The sequence below is a fragment of the Mytilus edulis genome, chromosome 9, assembly GCF_963676685.1.
Source record: "Mytilus edulis chromosome 9, xbMytEdul2.2, whole genome shotgun sequence".
Lineage (NCBI taxonomy): Eukaryota > Metazoa > Mollusca > Bivalvia > Mytilida > Mytilidae > Mytilus > Mytilus edulis.
The window spans coordinates 4,520,899-4,540,677 of record NC_092352.1 but is presented as its reverse complement, the minus strand read 5'-3'; the positions used below and the strand labels follow the sequence as shown (position 1 = coordinate 4,540,677).

Here is a 19,779-nt window from a genome sequence, read left to right as displayed (position 1 = left end):
GTCACTCTTGCATACAAATGCCACATCAATATAATTAATTATCTGCGAAATCGTCCCCCACCTTCAATGATGATTCTAAATTATAAACATAACCAAAAGTTGTTAATCTATAGATAGTTAAGACTAATGAAAGCTAACCCACTGTAAAAATATTTCTTTGCAATTTTCTAAAACTTCCTCAGAAAAATGCTGGAGCCACTTGACTTTCATAGCTCAAAATTAACGTTTTTACACAATATTTGAATAAAGTAGTTGAAGATTATTCGCTTCTCAAAGTGTAAGACGCAATAAAAATCGTATGCTTGCACCATCCTACCGAAATACGGATTTAATTAAGTCCTGAGCATTTCGACATTTCTTCATATATTTTGATCAAAACGGGTTTTAACCAAATCACAAGTACGTGTTAAGATCCGACCAAATACCGATTTTCCGATATGGTCAGGTAAAGTTGCTACGTACAGCTCGCTTAGATGTGTATGATAGAGGTCATTTGGACTGATAACTTAAAGGTAAAATCAGTGTTACATTAACTTGTAACTGATCATGATTATAATCTTTTCAAAACTGTATTTTTTCTTCTAATAAAAAACCTTTAACTTCAAAACTGTTATTATACTAATTTTACACATTTATAAATAAAAAAAATTAAAATTAAAATCCAATATTCAGAAGGAAGAATTCTTATTTCCTGATTTTAATCCCTTTTTAACACGAATTCCTTAACGGCTTATTACACTGAACTTTAAGATTATTTCATCACGTTTGACTATGAATCTGTAACTTGGATACTATATAAAATGGAAACATATTATTTTAAAATTAGTATACAAAATAACACATCAAATCGTATTCATTTGATACGGTGAGTTGGTTTTAACGTCAAAAACTTCACAGATCAAATCATCATCTCGGTAAATCTATATCGATTCGTGAGATCAGCATAATTTATCAAATTCAAATGTGACAAGAGATGGAGAGAAAGTAATACACTACCTAGTCATTTATTTAATATGGATATTACTTTTCGAAAACTGTAAAAAAAAAAATAAGTAAGTTTTTTCTTTCATTTTATATACAATTTCTCCAACCTTTTAACAATGAGGTAAATGTTTATCAAATGTAAGAGGTTCATAATTTTATACGCCAGACGCGTATTTCGTCTACATAAGACGCATCAGTAACGCTTAGATCAAACTAGTTATGAAGCCTAGCAAGTACAAAGTTGAACAGCATTGAGGACCCAAAATTCCAAAAAGTTGTGTCGGTGTCTTCAACCTATGCCAACATTTGATAAAAATATATTCAACCTATCATATGCCTACAAACAGAACACAATAGGTGTTGTTATAGCAATTATTAATTAATAAAAGGTAAAATACAGTCAGTATATTTAAGCATTAAAATTTTACTCTTTGAAAATTCAGAAACTAAAATAAAGTATTTGCAAAATTGTGTTGCAGTAAAAAATGAATAATTAAAAAATTTCTAAAAGGACAAAAACGGTTAAATAGAACCCTTGATACAAGCAAAATTTTGTTGAAAAAATATAAAATTCATAATAAAAAATAGACTAAATTTCTGAAATTAAATACTTTTAAAATATAACAATACTTAAGAAAACAAGAGTTAAAAAGCTATTTCATTGGTGCAAATTTTTATGATAATTTTTGTTCATTATTTTGTTGTATTCAATATGTAACCAGAGACATATAATACAATTCAGTATTATATGTCTCTGATGTAACATACTTCAACAAGCAACAAAATATACAAATATACCATGATACTTCAACAGATTTTTTTTATAATCAAATAAATTTTGCAATATAAGATTTAAAATAAATATCAAATAGAATGATTTTTTGGTTCATTTAAAGGCAGCGACTTTCCAGTTGGACAGTTCATCCTTAATTTACTTTTTTTTTGTTTCAATATTAAAGTACTCTGTGTTTGGTTTTGTTTATTATATTGTGTTGTGTGATTTATGGTTACATTTTGTATCTCTTATTTGGAACTTCAATCATCCGAATTGATAATTTAGATATTAATAAGATAATTTAAAAATTACTAAAAAAAGTCCTTACTTTGTGACCAACTTTAGAAAATGTAAAAAAGGACCACTTTGTGAAACCCACTAAGGACTAGAATTTACCGTAAACCATCCTAAGACATGTCTTACTCCTGAGATATCTTTGTAAAACTTTCCCAAGAGACCAAAGGATAACATGACACCAGTTGATTGTGCAGATGCAGAATCATATCATATTATATAGTATGACTTTTGAGACAATCATATTAGTGAAATTTGTCTACTTCTATGTATGTGTTGGAATTACATTTGTAATAGTTACCATTTATAATAGATATTTTACACGAGTCACTCAGTATTTATTAAATACACGAGTTTCAATAGTGTAATATGTCATTGTATTTGAAGATAACTATTTTATATAAAATTTAAATATTTTGATCATTCATGAGAATGACACTGATAGATATTTAATATGACTAGATGATTGTTCTTTTAATAAAAATCCAAAAAAATATTTTTTCTCCCTCAGTATTTCATTATATTAATTTTAAACTAATTCCTATATGAAATAGAGATCATCAACACACACAATTTTACCTACATTTTCACTTGACGTACTTGTAAAAGATTTTGTATACTGAGTACACTTTAACGGTAGGTTTAAACTGGTTGTAAATTGATTAGCCCCTAATTAATTTATGTTTTTATAACACTTAATCTATTACAAATTACTCAACCTATGCCAACATTTTTTCATACAATTTTATACTTAAATTACAAAATGTTGGCATAGGTTGAATGAACCGTTGTGTAAAATACGGCTACGGTAATCTTTGCCTGGAGTAAACAAAATCCTCAGTATTTTGAAAAATTCATAGTTTTGTAAGCATGAAATTTATAAAATAACCATGTAACTGATATTCATGTCAACACTGAAGTGCTGACTACTGGGCTTGATACATTCCAAATATATCATGCAAGCATTATCTATTGTCGACCTCCGTAGACCGCCATGAAAAATGTCTAAAGTACGTTTGGTTTCCCCCCCCCTTTTTTTTTTTTACTTTGAAATGATATTTTACATTTATACCAAATGTTGTCACGTCTATTGTAAAGCAAAAAGACATATTGACAAAATACCGAGCCTCATGGAAAATTGAAATCGGAAAGTTTTATCAAGGAGACATTTTTCTCTTTATAAACATACTGGTCCTCTGATAGAAACTTGGAAATTCTAGATATATTATTTTTATGTCTCGACTTAATATTTATAAGAATCAAAACCAAATACGACCCTTTAGTCGGTTTACACGAAATGTTTGATAAAGTCCGTCCGTTAATTTATTAGAAATATAAATTGTACAATTCTGATTGAAAAGGGTTTGGTTCGTTTTGCAACGTGTACACAGGGTCTATACCTCTTTTAGAATGAGTCCGTTACCAGTTTGATACTGGATCCAAAATGTTCTACTTACAAATATTTAACAAATCATCTTTATTCATAACTTAAGGATGTACTTAGGTGAGGTTTTGGAATTTGTGTCAAATGTAAAATATTTTGCCCCATACCACCCATTAATTTTTTCACATAATATTTATAAGCTCATGAAAGGTCATTTACCAAAATTTTAGAAGATTCTTGATTTTCTTTCTTTTTATGAGACCAAAATAATATCAATGCAAATAAAGGTAAAAGTCCGAGTCAGCCTTTTCCCGCCATATTTTAAATCGCACTTATCTCGAAAAGGAGGTCCATGACCTATCGGTATTTTTAGCTTATTTCTATCTTTAAAAAGTGCTCTACCAGCTTATAGTAACAATGTTAACTTCTTAATTTATTAATTTTCACCTAACCTCACCTAAGTACATCCTTAACGTCAATGAACCAAAATATGTACAACTGCTCTTTGCGGTCTCTAATAAACTATCTATACCTATTCTACTTAAGAATTGAATGCTTCTTTTTGTAAATTCATTGGGGTGTAAAAGCGTTGACTGAAGTACATTTTGTATGAAGCGCGGGAGCGCTTCATTCTAAAGATGTGCGCACGGTCAACGCTTTTACAACCCTATGAAGTTACAAAAAGAAGCATTCAATACTTATAATTACATTTTTTAGCTATGATCATGAAAACACGAATTTTATATTTTTTTTATTTTATTCACCTGTGCACTTTATTGTGGGACCACGTGTTAACATGAATGAAAAGTTTTATTGAGTTTTGCAATTGCTTACGGAATAACATGTGATGTGCAGTTAACCAATCAGAATAAAGTATTATAATGAAACATACATCTAATGTAATTATTTCTACATACAACTGGTACACATTTGTCCTGGGTCAGGAACAAACTTGTCCTTCTAATGTACCCTAAGAAATAACCAATACGTCAAATTGATATCTTGGTACAATTATGTACTTTACAAGTTGGTCACAGAGACTCATACTTGTTCTTTACATGTTGGTATCCTTCAAGCTACGACTTGTCTTAATGGTACATTGTGGTACCCTACAAGTGAACACACTTGTCTTGTACGGTATAAACTTCTTACTTGACAAACAAAGAGTTGTACAAGTACACAGAACAGGATTTAAGCTTGTATTACTACTAAGTGTAATAAAAAACAGGCTTGTGCCTGTTAATAGAATTATTTACCGGATTTGTTATCACATAAGCAACACGACGAGTGCTACACGTGGAGCAGGATCTGCTTACCCTTCCGGAGCACTTGAGATAACCGCCAGTGTTTTGATGGGGTTCGTGTTGCTTAATCTTCAGTTTTTTATTTTATGTCATGTGTACTATTGTTTGTCTGTTTGTCTATTTCATTTTTAGCCATGGCGTTGTCAGTTTATTTTCGATTTATGAGTTTGACTGTCCCTCTGGTATCTTTCGTCCCTCTTTTAATACTCTATAATATAGAATTGAATTCATGATTGTAATGCAACAAAGGACAAGGTTATTCTTTTCTATGCTTACTCAAGTTTGTATAACTATTTATAATGAAGCTTCCGTCGCACTGTAACTAATGTAAACGATCTAACCTAAGATACAAAATCATAACAGTTTAATGTATGCAGCAGAATATTGTGGTATGTTTTAATCTCAACAAGAATGTGTCCAAAGTACACGGCTGCCCCACTTGCACTATCCTTTTCCATGTTCCATGGACTGTAAATATTGGGTAATAATCTAATCTAATCTAATTAAAATTAGAAAGATTATACTATAGGGAACATATGTACTAAGTTTCAAGTTGATTGGACTTCAATTTCATCAAAAACTACCTTGACCAAAAACTGTAACCTGAAACTCCCACTTTCATTTTCTATGTTTAGTGAACCGTGAAATTTGGATCAAAAGTCTAATTTGGCTTAAAAATTAGAAAGATCATACAATAAGCAACAAGTGTACTAAGTTTCAAGTTGATTGGACTTCAGCTTCATCAAAAACTACCTTGACCAAAAACTTTAACCTAAAACTCCCACTTTCATTTTCTATGTTCAGTGGACCGTGAAATTGGGGGCAAAAGTCTAATTTGGCGCTAAAATTAGAAAGATCATATCATAAGCAACAAGTGTACTAAGTTTCAAGTTGATTAGACTTCAGCTTCATCAAAAACTACCTTGACCAAACACTTTAACCTGAACGGACGCACAGACGAACGGACAAACACACGAACGGAGCCACAGACCAGAAAACATAATGCCCCTCTACTATCGTAGGTGGGGCATAATTATTTCAAAATAGTATAAATTTCGAAACCTTCTTTGATAATTAAGATGCAAAATATATTGCTTCTTTTTGTAGATTTAGAACGTTAAACATTCCGCGGAAATATTCATAAAGAAAATCGTATTTGTACTCTGAGTAATTCCGGTTATATTGGCGACGAGTTTCATTATGTCTAAGAAAAAAGTAGAATCACAAAAATACTGAACTCCGAGTTAGAAAATTAAAAACGGAAAATCCCTAATCAAATGGCACAAGGCAATGTACAAACACATCAAACGAATGGATAACAACTGTCATATTCCTGTTCGGAAATAGACGAAAGTAGACCAACGCTATTAAAGAATCTTTTTGTAAACAGACAAAATATTTTTTGAATTTCAAGGTCTAATGAATAGAAGCAACCGGTATGACCTAAACAAGCTTTACAAGTTTAAAAATTTATAAGAATTATCACCAAATACGTAGATCTCAGTGGCGGATACAGAACTTTTCCTAAGGAGGGGGGGGGGGCACAGACAGACATAAGGGCCGCTCCAGGCATGCTTCAGAGCCCCCTTGGATCCGCCTATGAATCTCCTTGGTAACCAATTTATGTCTACAATTTACATTTGCACCTAAACTTTATTGAAATACAAGTTTAGACAACAATAGTATATGTATTAAACAGGACACTCAGCTTTTTATATTGAATGCGCATTATATGAATGAATGAATACATGAATAAATAATTGATTTTTTAAACCATTGCTTGGGAAGTCTAACCCAGTATTTTCAAACTGTTAACATAAGTAATATAAATTCGTTTTATATATTGAAAACGATCTTTCGTTGATATAACTTTAATATATGTGAGACTCAGATCGACGTCCGGCCTCTAATCGACGTCCGTTCATCAAATCGACGTCCGTTTCACTAATTGACGTCCAAATCTGACTTCTCATTCTCAAATCGACGTCCAATATTTTAATCCTCTAATCGACGTCCGATTCATTGTACAGTAGTCGTCTTTCATCGACGTCCAATATCAATAAATAATAAATTACTGGACTTAATTTACACTTATACATATACATGTTTTGTAGAGTTCTTATAACAACTAAATTTTCCAACATTTATACATATGATGGTATGATACTAAACCCTAACTGGAAGTTTTTTGCCTGATATTCATAATGAAGACATAATCTTTCAATCAGTTTGATTGAAGTCTGGAGCTGGTCAGTTAACTTCTAGTAGTCTGTTGTTATTTATGTATTATTGTCATTTTGTTTATTTTCTTTGGTTACATCTTCTGACATCAGACTCGGACTTCTCTTGAACTGAATTTTAATGTGCGTATTGTTATGCGTTTACTTTTCTACATAGGGGGAGGGTTGAGATCTCATAAAAATGTTTAATCCCGCCGCATTTTTGCGCCTGTCCCACGTCAGGAGTCTCTGACCTTTGTTAGTCTTGTATTACTTTGATTTTAGTTTCTTGTGTACAATTGGGAGTTTAGTATGGCGTTCATTATCACTGAACTAGTATATACATTTGATAAGTTGACAGCTGAAAGACGCCTCCGGGTGCGGGAATTTTGCGCTGCATTGAAGACCTGTTGGTGACTATCTGCTGTTGTCTGTTCTATGGTCGGGTTGTTGTCTCTTTGACACATTCCCCATTTCCATTCTCAATTTTATTCCCATATCTTATTTTCAGCCTGAAATAAGTAACAAATATTTTAATGTTTATCTTAATAAAAAGATAATCCCATCGATTTAAATAATAGGGTGCAATTCCTATTCATATTAATAATGAACAAGCAACTCACTGACGAAAAAAACCACCAAACGACATATAGGAGTATTATTCAGTCTGCAACAATTATAGACAAAATATAGAAGAACCATGAGCCAACTGTTATGAGAGTATTATAATTCGGACTCTGTAAGATATTTTTCAACAAATTTCTGAGTTTTACACCTGGAGTGAAACGTATACGCCAAAAAAAATGGCATTATGTTTTTATTTTGTGCGGTTACATTACTGTTCTAGGTTAAGTGCTTAACACATGTTTAACCCCGACATATTCTTTATGGGCCTATAGTGAATTGGTTTTCGATGGTTTGTGTCTGTGATATTTGTTTTTCGGATTTTTTATATATTTTTTTATATAATTGGACTTAATCTTCCAATTTTAATTGTTTTCATAATTCATGTTGTGGCCTTTTATTGCCTTTGCGGTATGGGTTTTTATCATTGTTAAAAGCGGTACGGCTGCCTATAATTGTGCACATCTACTTCATTTGAACTCTCGTGCATAGATTGATATCACAACCTGTTGACATACTTATAAAAAAGATGTGGTATGATTGCCAATGAGACAGCTCTCCACTAGAGACCAACATGACACAGTACTTAACAACTATAGGTCACCGTACGTCCTTCAACAATGAGCAAAACCCATACCGCATAGTCAGCTATAAAAGGCCCCGAAATGAAAATGTAAAACAATTCAAACGAGAAAACTAACGGCCTTATTTATTTAAAAAAAAATGAACGAAAAACAAATATGTAACACATTTAACAAACGACAACCACTGAATTACAGGCTACTGACTTGGGACAGGCACATACATACATAATATGGCGGGGTTAAACATATTAGCAGGATCCCAACCCTACGCCTAACCTGGGACAGTCCCAGGATACAAGGGTATGTTATAATTGCCAATGAGACAACCATCTATTAAAGAAGTTCATATAAGTGAATATACAGGCAAATATACGGCCTTGAGAAAATGAGTAAAACCCATACCGTCGAGTCGTCTATAAAAGGCCGTACATTTAAACATGAAAACTATGAAACAAATCATACGAAAAAACTAACTGCCTAATTTATAACAACACAATTTACAGAAAACAAATATGGCCGAAATAAACCAACCACAACCGCTGTACTACAGACTCCTGACTTGATCCAAGATTTGTGTTATAAAAAGATCTTGAAAATGTGGGCACTTTGTTTTTGAATTACTTTGAAATTATTAGTGGTCACAGAAGAGAGAAACGTTATATATCATCTATATTAAAGACTTCAATGCAATTTAATTCTTTAGTTTTCTATGTTGTGTCGTGTGTGCTGTTGTTTGATTGTCTTTTTCATTTTTAGCCACTGCGTTGTCAGTTTGTTTTAGATTTATGAGTTTGACTGTCCCTTTGGTATCGTTCGTCCCTCTTTTAAGTGGTCTACGAAAGTACATAGGCCAAAAAAAAACCTATGATCATACATTTTTTTTTTAAATTTGATATAATACAGCAAAAAATTATGTTGTTTCTACATTTATGAATATTTTATAAATATGAGTTATTTGAAACAAGAATGTGTCCATAGTACACGAATGCCCAACTCGCAGTACCATTTTCCTTGTTCAGTGGACCGTAAAATTGGAGTCAAAACATCAATTTGGCATTTAAATTAGAAAGATCATATCATAGGGAACATGTGTACTAAGTTTCAAGTTGATTGAACTTCAATTTTATCAATAACTACCTTGACCAAAAACCTAAACCTGAACTTCGCACTAACATGTTCTATGTTCAGTGGACCGTGAAATTGGGGTCAAAACTTTAATTTAGCATTAAAACTAGAAAGATCATATCATGGGGAACATGTGTAGAAAGTTTAAAGTTGATTGGACTTCAACTTCATCAAAAACTACCTTTACCAAAAACTTTAAACCTGAAGCGGGACGAACGTACGAACAGACGCACAGACAAGAAGACATAATGCCCCTCTACTATCGTAGTTGGGACATAAAAACAAAAAGCTCAAATTTAAAGAATCGTTTCACAAAGATTCGTACGACTTACGTTTACGATTAAACTTACGTTTAGTGTAAGATTTTACCTGCGAGTGTTTCACAAAGGTGATCGCAAACGTAACGTAAACGTAACGTAGACTTACGATAATAATGGAAAAGGGGTGCTCTCTTTGACAGCCGCGTTCATGTCTATAAAAAGAATCGTTCTTTCAAAACCAGGAAGAACATTCATACTATCGTATTTTGAAATAATTATCAGTTTTTTTGTTAGTATAGTAATGAGGTTTAGTGAGGTAAGCATGATAAGTGTCCAATCTAGTTTTAAGAATTTTTTTGCTTAATTTGATTTTATTAGAAAATTGACTGGCGGAGGTTGTTTTTTTCATGCACGGTCTGTTTTTGCTATTGTTGAAGAATGATGAAGTCATACAAAAAAAAACAGTTGCATTCATTTGGACTATTTTACTAAAAATTATAAGTATCTTTGAATGTTATTTATGAACAGGTATAAAATGTGTTAAGCATTGTGAAAGTTTCTTGTGCGTGTCTAGGTTGTTTTTTTTTGTCAAGGAGAAACCCACTGGCAAAACAACAGTCAATTATGGAAATGTAAAAAGTATATGCATATTTTTATTTCATATTTTATAACGCTATGCGGTGCATTTGTTATTGTATCATCCAAAAAATAGTCATCAGTACATTAGGAAAGCATACAATAGATAAAAGATGTGGTGTGATTGCCAATGAGACAACTCTCCATAAGAGACAAAAAATAACAAAGAAATTAACAGAACTTATAGGTCACCGTACGTCCTTCAGCAATGAGCAAAGCCCATACCGCATAGTCATCTATAAAAGGCCCCAAAATGACAATGTAAAACATTTCAAACGAGAAAACTAACGACCTGATTTATGTAAAAATTGAACAAAAACCAAATATGCAACGACAACCCCTGAATTACAGGCCGACATGGGACAGGCACATACATACGTTTGGCGGGTTTAAGCATGATAGCGGGATCCCCCCCTTTTTAACCTGGGACAGTGTCAAACATAACAACATATGAACGAACTATAAAAATCAGTTGAAAAAGGCTTAACTCATCAGATGGACTAAAATTCATCAGATGGACTAAAATACAAGTGGACGTGGACGGGTACTATTATTATATTTATTAGTATTATTTGAGCCTGGAAGCAATTTTTAAGCAAGAACAACTTAAGCTGAGATTGCTGTTCGGGGTGAAGGCCGTACTTTGACCTATAATTATTAACATTAAATACATTTAATAAATTGACCACTGATTTTTTTCTCAATAAAATCAGTGGCTAAAAATTACCCGTTTTCCTTCGATTTCCTTACTTAAAGAAACATCAGTATTGCTGGATCCTGGAAGCAATTTTAATGCAAACAATTATTATCTGTATTTAAAATTTTTTTTGTTAGAAATCAAACTAGTAAGTTAAAAAATACATATCGTAAAGCAAGATCATAGAACGCAAGATTTTTGTTTATCGAGGACCTTGAATTTCAATATTATTGAAAGCTGAACAGACATGTACATTTTGTATATAACTACAACCAGGGACTTTCTATAATAGTATATACTTAGTATAGAAAGTTCTTGCTACAACGAATGGGAGTGTTTATTTACTAACGTATTGAACATAATACTCTCGTAAGATCGGGAGACAATAACAAAAATAATATTAATAGTGTAAAAATATGCAAGTGTTCGGTAAACAGGAAGTTGTCGAGTGATGAATCTGAAAACGCATCACACGGTATGGCTGACATATATAAATGTTGATACCAAATTACCGAAAGGGTGGATGTGTAGTTCCTGAGAAACATGTGACGAAAGTTTCATGGGACGGACTGACTGACGGACGGACTGATGGACGGACTGACGGACGGACTGACAGACAGAGGTAAAACAGTATACCCCCCCCCCCTTTTTTAAAGCGGGGGTATAATGATCCAACACCTGATTCAGCCGGTAACGAATTTCCGATATCATAAAAGATTCCAAAAAAAGAGTTGTGTACCTTGATTGATTTATTAAAGAAGGATATGTATATCCCTCCTATGAAACAACCTAATAAATGTTCAACCAATTGAATATATTTATATATTTTGTCAGATAACTAAGACAAGGTCAACATTTGGTCAATTACCATTTTGCCTGTGACTGCTAAACAGTGAACAGATTGCTGTCTTTTTGACATCCTCTTGTTTTTTTTCTCTTAACCAGATTTTGTTTACAGAGGTTTTATATCTATCAATCTAGATAAATGTTTTATATCATGTGATATTAATCTAGGTGAATGTTTTATATCATGTGATATCAATCTGGATAAATGTTTTATGTCATGTGATATTAATCTAGGTGAATGTTTTATATCATGTGATATCTATCTAGGTGAATGTTTTATATCATGTGATATTAATCTAGGTAAATGTTTTATATCATGGGATATTAATCTAGGAAAATGTTTTATATCATGTGATATCATCAGATTATTACATGGCATTTTTCATATCGCATGTATTATCAGCCCCAGGTTCAATATCAGCCCAAGAGCCGCATGGCTCGAGGGTTGATATTGACCGAGGGCTGATAATACATGCGATATGAAAAATGACATGTTATGATCTTTTTATCATATGCTTCAACAGTAGAGAAAAATAACAGATTCATATATTGATCCTTTTACGTGGTTCCCGAAGTTTAAAGAGTAAAAAAGTTCACGGGCGTCGGGCCCAAAATTTGATACATTCAATCTGAAATCTTTCTATCATATGCCTCAACAGAAGAGAGAAAGAAAAAAAACATATTAATATGGACGAATCGACAAAAAAATAAGTCAGCAATATACATAATGATCATTGTTTGGAAAAGTCAACTTTTTAAAGAAACTTTCTAAATTATGTTTCAGAAAAACTTAAACAATGCATTTATTAAATAATTTTTTTTTTTTTTTTTTTTTTTTTTTTTTTTATCATTTTTAACAATATACTTTCCAGTATTCAAGAAATTGTTTTGTACACTACTTTGTAATGTTTTTCACTGAAAACGTAACATTAAGGTGTATTTTCCGGAATTGGCCGAGTATTACCGGAATGCCATGTGATAACGTTACGGAAAGGCCTGTGATAAAAATCGAAGCATGTGATAAACTTTTCATATCAGCCCGCTAAGCACCAATTCGAAAAATATGGAAATGACGTCAATTTAATGCTATTATCATACGGTAAAATTTATATGTTATTTAGTCTAAGTATATGATAACATGTGATATCAATCTAGGTAAATGTTTTATATGCATATTGTGTACACATTTCTCAGATTTATTAACAGAATATTTTTGTATTGCACAAATGTATTTAATTCTATGTAATTTTTGTATTTGTTTCATTTTTTTCAAATTGAAATAAAAGGAGATATAAATCAGATTATCCAGGAAAAAAGGAATTTCGATTTATTTTGTGACTACAACCAGGGACTTTCTATACTAGTATATACTTAGTATAGAAAGTTCTTGCTACAACGAATGGGAGTGTTTATCTACTAAAGTATTGAACATAATACTCTCGTAAGATCGGGAGACAATAACAAAAATGATCCAACAGCTGATTCAGCCGGTAACGAATTTCCGATATCATAAAAGATTCCAAAAAAAAAAAGGGAACTTCCTCTGCTTAATTGAGCCCCTAAATAAATTTGAATATTGTAATATGTGTTCTCGTACAAAAACTGAATAACACTGAGACGGACGGCTACACGAAAAATAATTAAAGAAAAATACTGAAACGGTTCACTATCGATCAAAAATTCGGAAAATTACAGATATATCACGTATCATGATACAGCTGTTAAGGAAGCTGGCTTGTCAGGTTTTGGATTTTTTGTCAGATTTTCAGAATCTTCTGGTTTTATCCATTTGAATGCCTTGAAAAAATTTGCCCGGTGATCCCCATTTTTCTTTTTGAAATTCTTTAACATGTATTTTGATAAACCGATAATCTGTAAATTAAAGTCTTATAAAATTTTAATTACTTTTTAACAGTTTTTGAGAACTTTAACTTGTCAATGATAAAGCTATGAAAAGTCAAGAGAAAATATTTTCCCGCTAAAATTTCAATGGCTCATATCTTGAAAACAAGCACGATGACCTATATATATTTTTTTTTATAAAAATTTATCGTATATATATATAGAAGTGCTTTTGCTAAATTTAGATGCGGAGTAGCTCCGTTGAGAATTGAACAGGGCGGTATGAAAATAAAAATGTAGACGAAAGAGGGTGTTTTATGTGTAATGATAACAAACATGTAGAAGACGAAAAACATGTTATATTATCATGCCCTTTATATGTAATTTGCGCTTTTGTCTATATAGGGAAGCTATGAAATATAATGTAGATTTTAATGATTTGTCTGATGATGATAAATTTGTTTATTTATTTAAAAACATTGATTGTTATTATATGGTTGACAAAACCTGCTTTGATATTTTAAGTAGAAGAAATACATTTTTATATAATAAAAAATGAAATTATTTTAATAATCGTCTGTATTTTAACTAGTCTCATAAAGAAATTGTTTTACAGTCTCTCATAATTCTTAATAAAATGGTATGTGTGTTTTATATTGGTGTATTGTCTGTTTTAAATTGTGTTATATACTCTGTAGGTACTGTATATTTATGTATTGCAAGTAGTGAGACTTTAATAAAATATTGAATCTGAATCTGAATCTGCATGATCCTTTTATTAGTTGTTAGTGGCTTTGAACTAGCTGTCAGCTTATGTTGTACTGTTATACCACTGTCCCAGGTTAGGGGTAGCATTGGGATCCCGCTAACATGTTTAACCCCGCCACATTATGCATGTATGTGCCTGTCCCTAGTCAGGTGCCTGTAATTCAGCGGTTATCGTTTGTTTATGTGTTACATATTTTTTTTTCGTTCTTTTTTTTGCACATAAATAGGCCGTTAGTTTTCTCGTTTTAATTGTTTTACATTGTCATTTCGGGGCATTTTATAGCTTACTATGCGGTATGAGATTTGCTCATTGTTGAAGTCCGTACGGTGACTTATAGTTGTTGATTTGTGTGTCATTTTGGTCTCTTGTTGTTTCATTTGCAATCATACTCCATCTTCTTATTTTATGTATAAAGTCATGTTCTAGATGTCTTTAAGTATTTATACATTTAGTTTACTAAACGATTTACTGACATTGTTCCATACAGTTAGATAGTATTTCTTTTTTTGTCGGAGTCATTAGAGCTTCTTATATGGCGTGGACTGCTAAACATCAAAGAACTGTAATAGTGACCGCTGTCTGAGACAACAACCCGACCATAGAAAAAAAACAACAGCAGAAGGTCACCAACAGGTCAATGTAGCGAGAAATTCCCACACCGGAGGCGTCCTTCAGCTGGCCCCTAAACATATATATACTAAGTTCAGTGATAATGAACGCCATACTAATTTCCAAATTGTACACAAGAAACTAAAATTAAAATAATACAAGACTAACAAAGGCCAGAGGCTCCTGACTTGGGACAGGCGCAAAAATGCGGCGGGGTTAAACATGTTTGTGAGATCTTAACCTTCCCCCTATACCTCTAGCCAATGTAGAAAAGTAAACGCATAACAATACGCACATTAAAATTCAGTCCAAGAGAAGTCCAAGTCTGATGTCAGAAGATGTAACCAAAGAAAATAAACAAAATGACAATAATACATAAATAGCAACAGACTACTAGCAGTAAACTGACATGCCAGCTCCAGACTTCAAATAAACTGACTGAAAGATTGTGATTTCATCATATGAACATCAGGCACAATCCTTCCCCTTAGGGGTTTAGTATCATACCATCATAACATATATGAGAAGAACATAACCCGTGTCATGCCAACAACTGGTTTTTGAATAAATGTGTTTAGTTCCGATGCAAAGACGCTATAAGTGAATCAATATTACGCCAAAATATGCAATCTTTAATGACCTGACAACAGTATCGTAACTATATCCCTTCTTAATAATACATACATACATACATACATACATACATACATACATACATACATACATACATACATACATACATACATACATACATACATACATACATACATACATACATACATACATACATACATACATACATACATACATACATACATACATACATACATACATACATACATACATACATACATACATACATACATACATACATACATGGTGGTAATAATTAATCACACAGACCATTTAAACCCATTAAAAGATAACTGTTCTGATTTAAATGAAATAGCTTTTTCTTGCAAAATGGAAGCACTCTTCTTTATTATATTTTTCTCTTCTTTTCCAGAGAAAACATCTGCCAGAAATTATGTGCTACAAAAGATTTACAAGGGTACAAATGGTGCCAGTTGTTCTAGTCTTACTGTTTGTGTGTTTATATGAAGTCAACTATGACCAGAACTCAACAAAGATACCACCTATAAACACAAAGGAATATAACGGTCTGAAATCATTCACATATGAACAAAAAGCTAATAACAAAACAGAGACACAGCCCATTCAGGAATCAGATTCTGTAGAATCTATCAGAAAGGATTGCGGAAAGCTTTGCGAAACAAATGCAAAAGGGGTACCTGGACCTTACTTTGATCAAATAACTGTCCCAATTGATTGTCAAGCGCTCTTTAAAAATGAACATATAGATCGTGGCCACGGCTTATCTAATGCCCCCAAAACTATACCTAAACATTTGCATATGGACTTTACGATGAACAAAAGACTAAAGGTGTCACCATGGTATTTCAATGATGGGGGATATTTGGGTAAGACGGCCAGACTGGCAGTTTGGACAGAACAAATAATCAAGGAATACATTTCTTTGGCAAAAGACAACAAGTTAAAAGGAACGTATGGCGTATCCGAAACAAACGCTTTACGAGACGGTTTAAAGCATGCACCTGGAATTATGAATGGTCGAGTTTTAGTTATAGGTTCTGAAATTCCATGGGTAGAAGCATGTGCTTTGGAAGCAGGAGCACGCGAGGTTGTTACGTTAGAATATGGGAAAATTGTTTCAAAACACCCTAAAATAAAGACAATGATTCCCGATCAATATCGGAAAAGTTACTTAAACAAAACTTTAGGGAGTTTTGATGCTGTTGTTACTTTTAGTTCAATAGAACATTCCGGTTTAGGGAGGTATGGTGACGGACTAAATCCCTGGGGAGATATTATTGCCATTGCCAGGGGATGGTGTGTAACTAAGAAAGGTGGATCGTTAACCATTGGCGTTCCATATAATTATGAAATGGATTACATAAAATTTAATGCCGGTAGGTGGTATGGAAAGATAAGGTATCCATATCTAACAACAAATTGGAAACAGCATTATCGAGGTTACGGACTCCAACGCGTACATGTTTTTACTAAGATCAATGAAAATTTTACAAGACAGCTTGATCATTACAGGCTGAAAGAACCACATCCTTATTACCATTTAAACAACATTGATCAACACTTCTCGCAAGCACATCAGGATGAAACGGTGTATCAAATTTCCGGAAAGAAAAATGGATTTTTTGTTGAAATGGGAGCATTCAATGGTCAAACGTATTCAAACACTTTGTGGTTAGAAAGAAAACATAACTGGACTGGACTTTTAATAGAAGCTAACCCTGATCTTTGTCGACAAATAGATGCGCTGAAACGGCAAGCTTGGCGTCTGTGTTCATGTATATCAGATACATTAAATAAAACTGAATTTATTCAGAGTGGCGCAGTTGGCGGCATGGCGTCCGAATTAGATGATGACCAGATGAAGATGGTAAAAACCAAACGAACAATTTCAGTTCCTTGTTTTAATATGATAGAAATCCTAGATCTGATAGGCGTGCAACATATTGACTACTTTTCGTTGGACGTTGAAGGATCAGAAATGATTATTTTGGAGTCAATAAGAAACGAACTGATATCCAGAAAAATAGTGGTAAATATTTGGTCTATTGAATATAGAACATGGGATGGAAAACAAAATATTATAAACAAGTCATTCCAAAAATTAAAGAATTTACGAGATTTTTTTGAAAATATTGGAGGTTATGTGGAACATTCTCAGTTAAATAATGAAGATGGTGATAATAGAGACGGTATGGCATTGGATGTTGTGTTTGTTCGTACTTAAGCCTTCAATGTTTTCGAACGGCACAGTGTGTTTGGTATAAGAAGTATATGGACTGAGGACGAAGTTCGAGGTCGATATACTTCTTTGGGTCGATATATCCTGTATTGACCTCATACAAAGGCTATATTTGTTATATTATTAATTTCCGACCATGTTTGTATCAAAATCGTCATTTAGGTTTGTTGGAACTTTATAGATATTACATTGTCTCCTTGGCAATAACAACATATTAGCTGTTATTTCATTTACCTTTTTTGGGATATCTTATGTATTTGAAGACTTTTTTTCGTCAAATAATCGATCACAGATAACATTTGTTTCAAAACGTTAAACACTATGATAATCCTGAAATTCATTACATGACGCTGAGACTACTATAATAACAGTTATAGTAGACTCAGCATGACTTCACAAAGTATATCGGTTTTTAGATATTCTAAAAATAACCGTGCAATATGCTTTTTGCCGGTCAATATGCATTTTGCTATCCGCCGTTTTTTCTCTACCTTCGAAAATATAGTTTAACATGTGACTATCCCTTGACGAATCAAATTTGTTAAAATATACGAATTAATAATACTTGGTGTTAATTAAATTGCTTTTTTGTTTGTTTGCTTGTCATCTTATGTATTTGAAGATTTTTTTTCGTTAAATAATCGATCACAGATATGATATGTTTCAGAACGTTTAAACGATATACTTTGTGACGTCATGTAATGAATTTCAGGATATTGCTAAACGATCTTTTAAACGTTCATCGGCTTGATAGAAACTATACTTGCAATAGATCATTGATATTTGATATAATGTTGAATTACTATCTGCACATATCGGTTTGACGACTATTTTGAGGCCCTGCACTCTAGGAAAGGTTCCAGTTTTCTGTTAAAGTTAGGTTGATAGAAACTGCTAAAAATAGACACCGATATTTTCTATTAAGTTACATTACTGCCGGTTCATCTTAGTTTGTCGACCATTTCGAGGCCAATCATGATCTAGCGACTTTGAATGCATAACAGTTTTACCCATGTTAATCTTATTGTCTTTTTCTGAATTTTGTGATGACAGGCTAGGCATGTATGTGTCAACAGTTTATTCATTGTCGTAAGGCTATTTCTTGGTCTGGTGTTCTTCTATCTTTTAATAAATTAGAAACACAGTTTGTTTTCCTCGAAGAAATCGGATGTAAAATAGATAAGAAGGTGTGGTTTGATTTATAAAAAGATAAGTATCCAACAGAGGCCGAAGAACGAGGATGTAAGCAAATATAGGTCAACGCATGGCCATCAACAATAAGGAACAATCCTACCTTAAAGAACGTTGTTCTTAATTATTTGAAGGTATTATCAATATATTAATAATGGAATTAGAGGTACAAATTTTACTGCACCATTAAATTTCAACGTATTTAGATTCTTTTATTCAGGTTCAATCGCTGTGATAGACCCTTTCAATCTGATAAATGTATTTCGTGACAGTTGTAACACATTTATATAAACTCTTTATTTTAAGCTGAAAATAGACCCAACTAATATGATAATTATGGGTTAGATAATACTTGGTCATGTTTTATGGATATTTAAAGCCAGAGGCATAAAACGTATCTTACCAGGTATCAATGATGTTCAACTGAACACCGTAACTCCTTACGGTGATCCCAACATGACGGAGCCCAAAACAGGTACACTTGTCTTTTTGTAATTTCTCCGTGAACGCGCACTGTTTCAAAGAAATACTCAGCCGCTAGGTTGATATGTACGGTATTGTTGTATGTGTTTTGCATTCACGATGTTAATTTCCTACATCTTTTGTGTCAATTCCCGAAAATTTGTTACTATATTAGGCTTGAGAGTTGTGTTTTGCATATAATTATACGAAATGAATACAAGTGACGATGAATTTCACGCAGAAAAAATCCGCTTCGGCGGTTCTTGCAAAATGTGATCGTCAGTAAATCTTGCAGGCATTTCGTATACATTTTAAAACAC

General features: G+C 32.6%; 1 protein-coding gene across 2 annotated transcripts; it reads left to right on the top strand.

Annotated features, from left to right (window-relative positions):
- The first annotated feature begins 932 nt into the window (after positions 1 to 932).
- On the top strand, positions 933 to 18,593 carry LOC139487531 (uncharacterized). Of its 2 annotated transcripts, none has more exons than XM_071272398.1 (2): positions 933 to 1,052; positions 15,959 to 18,593. In XM_071272398.1, the coding sequence occupies exon 2, from the start codon at positions 15,980 to 15,982 to the stop codon at positions 17,789 to 17,791; it is 1,812 nt and encodes a 603-aa protein (XP_071128499.1). In that variant the 5' UTR covers positions 933 to 1,052; positions 15,959 to 15,979; the 3' UTR covers positions 17,792 to 18,593. The 2 variants fall into 2 exon arrangements, with proteins under 2 accessions (XP_071128499.1, XP_071128498.1); XM_071272397.1 differs by lacking the exon at positions 933 to 1,052 and adding an exon at positions 13,006 to 13,222.
- Positions 18,594 to 19,779: the final 1,186 nt, after the last annotated feature.